The following is a 12,746-nucleotide window of genomic DNA, read 5'->3' as shown; positions in this document are numbered from 1 at the left end:
TATTTTGGATTGTCTGGTTGTCTGTGTTGTGTCTCACAGAACATACCAATGCCTCATATTGTGCTGACCTGCCGCATCACACAGTTGGAAACTCTGACCTTGAAGACAGATATATTCTGTCCTTAGGAATTTGGCCAAATGAAGAGAATGGAGGCCTGAATAGCTGAGCTGAAATTTTAGATGAGTATGGGATATGCCACTCCAAGGACTTCAGTTATGCTGCCATTCAAATCAATGGGTTTGTCATCAATGTGCAAAAACTACTAGAAGGTTTGTGGGGAGTTGTGCCAATCCAAATTCAATAGGTCCACAGCCCATGCTCAGATTCCAGCTCACAGACCTCATGTCCATGTAGATCTCTTTCCAAATGAAGAACCCTTTTCAGGGCACTGGCAACCACTCTCTTCCTTTTTTGCAAGAATTCCTGCTCTTCTCGGCATAGATCATATCCTAAGCGCACATCTAATTTTTCCGTGCTGCAACATAAATAAGTCCAGAGGCACAGGATTAGTGTTAAAAATGCACATGGATCTATTTTCAGCAACTGCAGTCTATTAAACATCATAAAGAATCACAATTCACTGTTCAGATTTACAGGCAGAAATGAAGATCTCATTTGCAAATAAATTAAATGTTTCACTTCTACACAGTCTCATTATTTTCTGATATTTCAGCATGTCTTACTGCCAGATTAGGACAGCAGATATGGAAAAGAGAAAGGATTATTTGTGTCCTCCAGTAGCTTTGTTAGTTGAATACTTTCTATGTTTCCTTAAAAGAATTTCTGAGCAAAAGGTCATTAGAACCTAACAAGGTCTTTCGTGGGGATTTAAACCATTGATTTCTACAGAAACAGTAGAATGAAGAAGGTATTCAAATGATTTTGTTTTTATTTTTTATATGTCTCATTATTTTACAGCATAACGTTTCATCTTCCCTAGCTTATGCTTGTTTCTATTGATAATACCATGTTTACAAATCTATTTTCTTAAGAAAATATGTCTGGTTTGAATAGCATATAGGATTTGGATGTTTAAATCAAGTCAAATCCCCTTCTCCCTCTGCCTTCTTCCTGCTTACTTGTCCCTTTTGAAGAAATCTCCAATCTCAGTCTTCGGTTCTTTGACGCAAAGGACATCTGACTAAGTTCCTCACTGTTTGAAATTCTCATTTATTTATTTGTTTGTTTATTTATTTTGCATTTTAACATGACTGTTGCCCCAAATCAATTTACTTTTGCTCTGTTGTGGTGACTCTTTCATGGTGACTTAACTGTCAAGGTATTTTGCCCTTAGTCTTGTGCATTCCTTATATCTAAATGAAGGATACTCTGCTCTAGAATTCATTGTTCAAAGAGTAATAAAACTTGTAGAGAAACAAAACAGTCCCCTTACCAATCATTTAGTTGGAGGTACAGCTGCAATGGCACATTCTGTAAACAAAGAAACATGAGCAGGAATGTGAATGACTGTGAAAATAAAGTTTAGAGATCCAGATTTTCAATGACTCCTGAAATGCCTCCCCACTACCACCACCCTTCAGTCTTTTAGAAATTGTAGCAGGAATGGGAAGGTAAGCAAATAAAAACCAAACATATTATATAGAGATGCTAGAGAGGCAGGAGGTATTGAAGTGGTTACCTGACCAGACTGTGAAACAGGACTGCTACTCACTGTCACCCCATGAACCAGCCTAGCCCAGCAGCAGTATCACACTGCCATTCTCTCATTCTTGAGAATTAAGAACAGTATCCAGCTAAAGACAGTGTTAGGGAGAAGAAATACAAGTTACCACATCCTTTCCAAAAGCTACTGGATGTAGGGCAATCAACTGTGAAACAGACATTCATTCTCCCATCTCTGTAGGAGAAATGTTTCCAAGTAATTCTTTTCCTCCTGTATTTGCTTCCCATTTGCTGCACCGTGTGAAAAAGGATGTCTGGCTGTTGTTAACAGATTCATCTGGTCACACAGCAGTGTCATTCCTGCTTTTAAAGCAACTCAAAGTTGTACCTGTCCACCAGTTACCATCAATACTGTTGTACATACAGGAATGTGCAAAATCGTTCTCTGAGGGTAAGATTCAACTCGTCTAACTTTAGCCACCTAAAACATAGGTATATAGATGGAGCTAACCACCCAGGCTTGATACAGACAGTAGAGACAGTATTGAACATTCTCCTTTAACTGTGTAACAACAGAAGAGGTTGGTCTTTTATTACATTTAAACTTTGAACTTAGGCATCTAGAAATGGCCAGGATGAATCCCCAATTACTGATTTTACAGACAGAAAAATGATATTTCTTATATTTGCATCTTGTCTTCTCACCCAGACTTACCAATTGAATTATTTTTCCAATTGATATTATGTTAAATAATGATGGTGACTTTAGTCGTCTCTCCAAAAGGTCATATAAACGGTGAGGTACTTACATGTCTTACAGGGAGGGTTACTTTCACTTTGTGTCCAACAGGGAGAAATTTCAGTGGTACTGTTAAGGTGTCACTTAAATTGTTTCTGTCATCTTCCTTATCAGAAACTTTCTGCAGAGAACAAAAAAAAAAATGTATTTTACTCACAGCAGGGCAGCAGTTCTCCACTGTTTTGGTGACACTGAAAATAAGCAAACAGTATGGGAATTGGCTTGGTGCAATGCACATTACCTGCAGCCTGGCTTTTAGAACTGGTTCCCAAGCCTTCACACAATGGAAGTAGAAAGTATCTGTGTCCTCTGTAGCTTTCTGTGTTCCTTCATGAGATGCAGGCACCGTAAGCACGAGATTTTTACCCTCTAGTGAAAACAGATTTGTTTAGAGAGTATTACCACTGTTCAGGCAAAAGAGCTAACAAAGTTTGCTGCAGACATTCTCTGTGGTAAATCCTCCGTAAGTTCCTACACTGACAAGTCTTCTACAACACAGAAACTGGTTGGTACTCCCGCATCTATCCCAAAACTTGGCGTGCTCCCAGAGTCAGCACTCTCTCATACCTCTACCAGTAAAATTTACTGTGCCCAAATTTGATAGCTTCAAGGAATTGGAGATCGGAGATCACAGAATTCAGAGTTACAACTGGAGGCAGTTCAGGGACTTTCACTGCACTGCATTTTATTGTCTTTAGAAGGTTAATAGTAGTCTTTGTAACCTGAAGTGCCTCCATCTGGATCTGAATGCTTATGATTTGGTTGTGTCCTCACTTCACAGGGATATCTGCATACCTTTCAAATATTTCCTGCTTTCATTACTGTCCACTTGCACTTCCAAGCACCAAACTTCACGTGACTGTAAAAGACAGTTTGAAAAGTTTGAAAAGTTTGAAAATAGCAAATGCCGTATCTGCAGCAAATAGCAAACCATCATGCAGCCATCTAGTAGCTACAATATAGGGCTAACCTGAACTGGTCTCAGTGCTGGCAGCAATCTAGCTGTACAAGAAGAAATTCAGAGCTCATTGTTTCAGAACAGTAGCCCAGTTATAATGCTTTACAACTAGCTTGTCCATACAGTGGTGCATTGACAGAGGTGATTATACCCATTGAAGTTATCCCCAAATTGTGAATCTCTGTACTACACACTGTTGCCCAAACTCAGGTACACATATATATGATAATTACTTAGGAAGGGTGGGAGGAAACCACCTGATGATGAGTTTTAGTGTATCATGGCCATGATTCGTCTACAAGGCATCTTCTTGTTGGTTCTGATCATGGATTTATTCCACCCTACCCGCCACCTGAGTCATTACAGTTCACCCTTAATAACTCAAGCCAGGACGGTTTTCCAAGCCATTTCAGGAACAACACATGCCAATCATTACAGCTCTTATGCCTCACACAGAAAATGAGGGGGAAAGAACAGAATATGTATTACTTTGCCACATGGGTATTAAAGGCTAGCATCTGGAAATCATACGCATGCCTGGAGTGGTTGGCATGAGGTGCTTTGTACTCCTTTGCTGCTGGGCCAGCCCAAGGAGATAGGTAATGGACCACATGCTGACTAATACCGCAAGAGGACTCTGTTTCAACAATTAAAATAGCTGTTCATTAAAAAACTCATTTCCTATAAAGCTGCTACATTAGATAACCTTCCTGTCATAAGCACATTGACTACTTATTGATGTCTTCTTCTATAGACTCATCCCTTTCAAACCTTTGTTCTTCCTGCCAAATGTCACGCTATATTACATGAAACTCATTTCACTTTGAATGCCAACCAATACAGGATGCTGAAACATTAGCAAACCATAACTGTTTAAAATACTGATATATGAGAACTTCAAGAAACACAGTTTCTCTTTTTGCATGGAGTGGACAACATTTATATCATAACAAAGGGGAATTGTTACACATTTTTCTTTTATACCGTGGACCGTGCTCGTATCAGTAACAGTAGCTTCTGCTCTCCCTGCAAAATACCAGATGGCCAGAGGCAAAAGTAGAAAAATAAATGAAGGAAAAGTCACTCCAAACTAAATTCATATTTGAACCTTACCACTAGGACATCATTGGTAATGACATACTCTGGAGGACCAGGACTAAAAAGACAGAAGCAAAAAAAAAAAAAAAAAAAAAAAAAAAAAAAAAAAGATGTGTGAGTACCTAGTATTTTATTTTTTTTAATAGCAGTTTTACAATCTTTTCTGCTTAAAATTGCATATCATTACATTAGTGTCATAATTTGTTTTCTGAAAGGTGTAATGTATGATCATCTGCTAAGTATATGAACCAAAATGCAGTTGCTAAACAAGAAGACAGGAGAGCCCATAAAAATAATAATTCTTAAAACTACAGAAGAAAAAGGTGTTGGTCTACGTGGAATCATGTCCTGCCCCTAACAAATGGCCACATGGTTTGGGGAAAGCAAAGACTACTATTAATGTACTCTCCAAATACTTATTAGGACAGATATTTCTGTCTGATCCAGATTATAATGTACAACTGGTCACCAAAGAACGGCAAATAAGGATTAGCTCACATCATATGTATGACTGGAAAACATACAGCTAAGTAATATAAAGTCTTTGTTCCAGATATTTTACCTTGTAAATCCTAGGTTTGTCGCTGAATGGAAGTAGTTATTTAATCCCATGAGTAACCTATAGATTCTACTAACATAATCTCTAATTAAGGCTAATGCTCCAATGGCACTATGTTACACACATTCGTAAGTGCTTCCATAGATCTGAAAGGACCATTGAAGCTATGTAGTATGTAATCTTTGACTTTCTGCAAAGTCCAGGACATTTTACCAAGCAGCATGTCAAGCACTATAACTTCTATTTCAGCAGTAGAATGTATTTACATATAAATAACTAGGTTTCACTTCCAAGGGTGGAGAATTCCCCACATGCTTTGTAACTTGAACTGTGAAAAATGTTCTTCTTATTTCTAGTCTGAATCTGCTCAGTCCAGTTTCCAGACACTTCATCTCATTCTGTGCTTTTTGTACATCTGGCTGTGATTGCTTCCACATTTGCAGGGGATGCTTGCACCATCACTTAAGGTGTCTTCCACAGATAAATTAAATGGATTTTCTGAGCTACACTGTGTTAACCAAGAATGCCAGACGTTTTTTCTGCACCTATTCCATTTTTAAGACTAAGAAGCCCTATTCACAGTTTCTTCTTCTAATCATGAAGTTAGTCAGTTTTAAACAGACTATATTATATTTTTTGTAATGTTAAAAACTGGACAGATAATGCTGTTTAGTTTGTTTTTTTGTTTTGTTTTGTTTTTCAGTCAAATCTGTGATAGCATTTAAAAGAGAGAGAAAATTTATCTTATGGGATTTGTTCTCTTCCAATGTTGATTACCAATTTGAGGAGGAGGGCCTTAATTTTACTATTTGTTAATTGCATGTTTTTTCAGTTTAACTATGCTACCACCTAATGATTTTTCTATTGCTGTCTACATCATTCTATGTAGATTTTGTGGTAATAATACATGTTTTCTGGTCTTTTAGAAAAACTAAAGTGTTCAAGGCATTGTTATATGAGTATTAACAGCTTGGAAAGGACCTCTCCTACGTCTTGTATGCATCTTGTGCACAACTTATTGAATCCTGCCAATGTTACTACATTTCCATGATCAGGATTTAGGTATCAAATATAAGGTAAGACTTGTAAAAGATACACTGAAAGATAGAAGTAGCTGAGAAAGCTAAGGTTAAAAAAAGAAATTGAAACAGCAATCTCAGCTCACTGCTGTAAGGAAGAGCTGGACGAATTTTGTCTTTCTCTGAGATATTATACTGCATGACAGAACTAAACCTTTCAGCTTTGGAATTTTACTCACATTTTTTCCATCCAGAATTCCACTTCCAAACTTTCCCATTTCTTAGAGCACCTCTCTTTCTAAAAGGAAAAGGATAAAATACATGTGGATTATTGGAGGCTGCAAGAGTTCTAGTAGAGACACATCAGAAAAGTGTTTCACTTCCATGGCTGATATCTCTTCTGCTAACGTTACCAAAAAAGCTATGAATGCAATGGAAACCACAGTCTCAGGAAAGGCAAGTAAGATTAATGTTCTCCCATCATTGGATATGTAGTAATATACATCCTTCCAAAGATACAATCAGAGAGGAAAAGCTCAGCTGAAACAGAAATATATCTTTCAGTAAAGACGGTCTGCCTGGGAGAAAAATATTGAAGCCCAGCAACAAATGTCACTAATTCCAGTGTCGTTTATATGTACAAATCATTTAAATCACATTCACATTGAATTCAGCAGAGATGAAGTGGGCAAGAGCGCTCCAGACTGAGGAAGTTATTGAATCATGTTATTTCCCAGTGACTCGGACAGAAATGGCTGAGAAATGGCCACCAGCCTGCAGAGTCACTAGGAGGATCCCTGTTAACAGCTTTCAGCATTTGGGAAGTAGCTGTTCTTGTAGGTATGGACTGTCTCCTTCCTGTAATAAGCATGTAGCAGTTCTTCAGCCACAACTCATGGAGATGTCACAAAGCTATCCCAGTTTTGTTCCCTGGAAAACTCTCTCTCATGGGCTCCTTAACAGAATACCAAAGATGTTAATAGAACAGGCATGCCTTCATTACAGGCTATGGAAATCTGAATCAACTAGAGGAAACCCAGCATGAACCCAAACAGGAGAAGCCTGAAAGAATCATTTAATTCAACTGGTTAGTGGATTGTCTTCAAGTTTTTAGTAAGAAGTTGTAATTTAAGAGGAAATGTCCTCTAAGCATGGGAAAAGTGGAATAAAGCTGAAAAGTAAGAAAGTTATTTGTGGGATTATAAAAGATGAATACGACTGTATTTACAGATGCTAGTTATTATCACTTTTTTGTCTGCACAGAGACAGTTGCATGGGAGAGAAGCAGCTTCATTTTCTGAATCTGTTAAAAGAGATTAATGAAGTCATAAAAATCCAGCACAATGATACCTGATTTGATGAGATATTGGTAATGATATCAATACGTGAGGATATCTGTTTCTGCAGACCCAAACCTACCTAACACAGAAGCCAAAATGGAAAGTAAGATCTGTCCATGTATTTTCAGTCCTTACCTCTGATTTCAAAGCAAATGTCTCACGGACTCTCTCTCCAGGTCTGACTCTAGCAACATTAAAAAGAACTGTGAACTGCATGTCATCTTTCGTAAGTGGATCTTCATCACACACTGCCAATTCTAAAACATTCTGGTAGTAGAAGAAAATAAATATGAACTTACTGAGCTGCTGTTTAAAAAAAAAAAATAATAAGAAAAGAAAAGAAATGATTACAGACTTTTGCTACTGATTTACTAGCACTGTGCTTTCTTTCAGGAGTCTGCTAATGTGGAACTCAATCACTAAATCCAACATTGGGAAACTTATAATTGAATAGAAGACAACTACTAACAGAGAGCTCCTACTATTCCAAGACAAAAAAGATGCTCAGTGCTCTGTGCCACTCTCTGATAACCTGTCCAAAGAAAACTATTCAGTTTCTTCGTTCCCAAAGTTCTCTTAACTGCATAGCTTAGGGTACGATTAATATCATCAGTTGAAGTCATCACAGTGCAACTTTGCTCTCTAAACCACAGCAACTCCTCTACCCTTCCCTTACAATCAGTGGAGGGAATGCTTTTTCTGTATTAACCATCCAAAATAGCCCAGAGATGAGGCATGCTACAGCAGTACTTATTTCTCTCAGGTGACAACAAGGGGAATCTAGACTAGCTCAGATATAGGTGTATATATCACAGATGTCTACAACTATCTGAAGGGAACACCACTCCATATGTCTGCTGTTTTGTGCTAATGAGTCAGTTGCAAATTCTGTTACTCAAGCATGTTTTTAAGTTATTTTGTACATTTGACCCACAGGGGTGAAATGTGAGGACTCCCAGCTATTCAAAATAGTAAAATCTCTGTTTTTTCACTACCTCAACTTCTCTCTGGATCCTAAAGTAGAAAGTCTCATTCCAGACAGGGTTGTCAGAATTCTTGATGGTTTTGGTCTGGAGCTTTTCATTTGAAGCAGATGGCAGCCACAAGCGCACATAGCAGTCTGATGCAGTCACTGCAGCAGAAAACAATTAAAATCCCAATGCCAATATTATAGATGAAAAGTAGGGCAAGGCCATGATTCTGGGGATTAATAAATACTTTTTTTTTTCTTCTTTTTTTTTTTATTAATAAGTACAGACATCATTGGTTAGAGGCAACCAAGAAAAACATCTTAGTATACTACCTAATTCCTGGGTAACTACAAGTTGCAAATACACACATGCACACATGCACACACAAGATACACTAAGAGCAGTGTTTCCTGTGTGAAGACAAAGAGGCAGAAAAGAGCCCACTGACCATTCATCAGGCATATTCCCTACCATTCCAGTCAACTGTGTTTAAAAAGAAGTTTAGCTGAAAGCAATGCTAGTTCCAAAAAGGTCTATTAGGACTATTACAGGAAAAGAGAACACGTATTACAGAGAAGACGAGATGAGACTGGCTTGCTGTCTCACAAGACAGACACACAGAGGGGACATGCCTGATGTCTAGAAGTGTTAGCTACCAAGTAAGAAGACCTGTTGCAGCTAAAGGCTGGTGTGGGTCCAAGAATCAAGGACATGAGTAAGTCAGAAATCTTCTCATTTCTACCCTAAACCTATTCTTCATTATTAGTGCAGTCAGTGCCTGGAGCAGCCATCCTTTGGGAAGAGCCAGGGTGGGAAAGTTCATTTACTTTGTGGAGCTTGACATCGGTGTGAAAAGAAATCTCCGAGATGGTGTCTTTCAGAGCTGGAGTCTGGACTTGACTGAAGATGTCTACTGCAGCCCGAGATGCCTAAATACTTCAGACTGGTATCAAGCAGTGAATAACAATGCCCCGCAAGGTTTTGGCAGGAAAGTGGAACTGTCCCTTCAATAGAGTAGATAGAACAGGTCATTGAAACTCTTAGAAATACAGGTCACGCTATCACTTTTCTAGTGTCCACCTCTGGACGTCGCTACATGGTATTTGAAGTAGAGTGAGAGTGTGAGAAAAGGCAGCTCAAGGTTCTTCTACTGGCTGAGGAACACAAAAGACACTGCAAAAAAACGACAGCCTGAATGGCTCATCCATCAGACACCTTGAGAAGGAGCCATAGGAAGCTGTGAGGGTGAGATAATGAGTAAAAGAATGTTGAATACAAAAGTACATGGAAAAAAATCTGTTTTGCCTGCATGTTCAGCATGTACTTAGGGCTGATCTGCAGAGGCTCTCCTTAGCCAGAAACTAGCAACATTATTTAACATGAAATACTCCAAATGACTCTGTATTGTAGAAGGCCTGAAATTCTCTAATTTACTTTTGACTATGGTGTATAATCAATCCATTTCAATAAATGGTTCCTAAATATATGTCCTGTGTGGCAAAACGCCTGCCCATGATATGATGTATGTTCACTAAGAACATCAAAACCAAACAACTCCAAGCAGATTTACAGATTGCAGTGCCCTCACATGGTCTACCTTCTCTTACTGGTCCAGAAGGTTCACCTGGGAGTCTTGGACTTTACCATTTCTCTGAAATGCCACTAGATATGACCTTCAAAGTAATGATGGCATAGGCATTTGATCTAATTATAGCCCTGGCATTAATATTTCTATTGCTCTGCTTTACGTACTTTATTTATATACCTTCAGAACTTAGGAACGTTGCTCACTGTGTAAACTCTACAGGTGACTAAAAGCACATGCAAACCACAACTCACACAGGTCTCTTGATTTGATGTTCCTGGCTTGTACGATTCTTACAGAGAGCATGTAGATGGGACAAATCTTCATCTGCAGAGAAAACAAATGCAATTAGTTTCATCGACTCATAATATAAAAATCCTATGTATTTGGAGTAGTACAGGGGACTGTCTGTCCTTGCTGTTTGCCTGTTTGAAGTGAGGGGACCACCCTCCTGTAGAAGTACACCATGCTAAGATGAAAGCATGGTTACACACTGGGCTGTTTGCTAAGTAGCCTGAGTAAGTGAAGACAGAAAAAAAAAAAAGAAGACAGGAACTCAGACAACGCTACAGAAAGCTTCTGTAGTCACCCTAGAGGTGTCTCTTTTCAAACAACCTGGTGCAGGCATGGCCATGGTGATGGTTGTACTGCCAACTTGCAGAGGACCTTGTGCCACAGATGGATCAAAACTGGGCTTTTGGAAGGCAATAATAGAAACACACCTGCCTGCCTGGTCTTGCGACAGTGCTAACACTGGACCTGGACTCAAAGTGCTTTAAAGTCTTCAAATTTTGTATCCCAGCTAGGACTACATCTGCATGATGCTCCTAAGTAGGCCAACTTCACCAAAAGGCATCTAGAGGAATGTACTACAGACTTTAAGTGACTGGATCATAGGCCCAGCTGAGGCTCTTCAGATGAAGAAAAAATGCCCTGCTTTGGAGGCATAATACCACAGAATCCCACATCATTAGGTGTCTTGAATACACCTAATGGAAATGGGACCATTGTTCTTCCAGACATGAGATTTATTTCTGTCATAGGCAACGTGTCATTGTAATGTTTATTTCAATTTACTTTTTCCTAACTCTAACAGAGAATTAAGCTTCCCAGCCTAAGCTACTCAGAAAATATTCAGCACATTTAAAAGATATTCTGATAATCCTGAATGAACACACATGCAGAGACAATAATAATTTTAATTAAGGAAAGTATTTCCTTCTTTTTTCAAATTGGAACATTTCTTTTTGATTTTATTTTCAGTGTTTTATCTTCTTTTTTTTTTTTTCATACTAGCTTGGCACGTCAGCAATAATAAGCATAAACAACAACCAGCCCTGCTAATATAACTAATAAATTAAAACAAGACCACACGATGATGGAAGTATTCCATTAGTTTTAATGGCAGTTTAAGTTACATACTGACTGAAACATCCTATCTATTTGTCTAAACCAGAGTATCCCACTGCACTCTAAGAAATAATGTGACAGTACTATTTTGAAAGCTAGCACCATGATTAGTTTTCTTGACACTGAAAAAATGATTACCTTCAGAGATACTAGGAGCTGGGGAAGGGGGAACCCCTCCATAGAAGCAGTCACTACACGACCTGAAATTCTTTTACAATGGGGTGGAGACTATTGGCTATTTTTATTAGAAATGAGACTTGCTTTCCTTCAGCTTCATTCAATTTTGTTTAGACGTAAATGATGTTAAATCAGATGCACACTATTTTAACTGTGAATTAGCACATTCAAATAAAGGCTTAACATTAAATATTATGATGCCAATTTTAAAGTTACATCCTTTAAAAAAAAATCAGGTTGATATTCAAGAGTCACCCAAGCAGAGAAACCTTGTTGGTAAACCTACAAAATCACAAATTACACTGTCTCTTGGATTCTTAACAGTTGAGTGAAACACCTTTTGTATAAAAATGCAAGACATTTACTCTTGTGGAACAAGAAACATTCCTATTATATTTTCCTCCAATTTAAAACTGAAATATTTTAAACATTCTGAGTTTAACACATTATAGACATTACAAGGTCCAGTGAGGACACTTCCAAATTACTCCAGTTGCCACTGAAATAATTTGACTTTAATTTTCCCATGCAAATAGTTATTTAATATGGAAGTACCAACTGGAACGCTCAGTCAGCATTCCTAGTAGGTTTCATTAACATGAAATATTGGATTCTGTAGCCAATTACAGGGCTGACTGTTTTTAATTAATATGTTAATTCTATGTTGTTTTGTAATCAACTTCCCCTTGCTCAATAGAAGCCCAAATCATTCTCAGAGTTTGCCTTCACTGAGAGAAATGGATGTTCGTATATAATTTGCTCTGAACTTTGTGTGATGAAAATTTCATAATTTCTTTAAAAAAAAGGTGCATCTGCAGTTCATTATCAGAATAGTCTCAGTTGTAATAGGTGTCATGCTTTTTCACCTTCTCCCACTAGAGCCAGAGAGCCTCCTGCCTCCTTCCTTTCCCTTCCAACAGCAAGCAGTTCGCTTTTAAATGACAACATCTGCCTGCCAAAGGAAACATCATCAAAGATGACTATCCATTACTTCAGATTTGGTGCAGGATTGTCCTTATGTTGTTGTAGGGGAAAAGATAAACAGGTTGAGACAGGTAAAGGTGGCCATGACAAACCCTATGGGCTGTGAAAATTCCCTGGGGAACCCCAAAGCCATCCTGCTCCCAAGGCTGCAGTTACTCCAGCCTGCAGTAACCGTTCAGATTCGGGCTAATTCTCTTTTTCATCAGAAAAAGGCTGAGCTCA

General features: G+C 38.3%; 1 protein-coding gene across 1 annotated transcript in view; it reads right to left on the bottom strand.

Annotated features, from left to right (window-relative positions):
* The window catches only part of LOC309878265 (cytosolic phospholipase A2 beta-like), a 28,096-nt gene that overhangs the window by 11,469 nt on the left and 3,881 nt on the right, over window positions 1-12,746 (bottom strand). The window contains exons 2-12 of the mRNA XM_082760548.1: window positions 10,208-10,280; window positions 9,196-9,372; window positions 8,393-8,529; window positions 7,533-7,664; window positions 6,297-6,355; window positions 4,495-4,537; window positions 3,219-3,282; window positions 2,665-2,792; window positions 2,434-2,544; window positions 1,395-1,432; window positions 341-476 (exon numbers count right to left, since the gene is read on the bottom strand). Of these exons, the coding sequence (XP_082616674.1) occupies window positions 341-476; window positions 1,395-1,432; window positions 2,434-2,544; window positions 2,665-2,792; window positions 3,219-3,282; window positions 4,495-4,537; window positions 6,297-6,355; window positions 7,533-7,664; window positions 8,393-8,529; window positions 9,196-9,372; window positions 10,208-10,280 (1,098 nt within the window). The remainder of the gene's footprint in view (window positions 1-340; window positions 477-1,394; window positions 1,433-2,433; window positions 2,545-2,664; window positions 2,793-3,218; window positions 3,283-4,494; window positions 4,538-6,296; window positions 6,356-7,532; window positions 7,665-8,392; window positions 8,530-9,195; window positions 9,373-10,207; window positions 10,281-12,746) is intronic.

The sequence above is a fragment of the Aythya marila genome (assembly GCF_965140915.1).
Source record: "Aythya marila genome assembly, chromosome: 5".
Lineage (NCBI taxonomy): Eukaryota > Metazoa > Chordata > Aves > Anseriformes > Anatidae > Aythya > Aythya marila.
The sequence above is the reverse complement of the archived record's forward strand: the minus strand, read 5'-3'. Positions and strand labels throughout refer to the sequence as shown.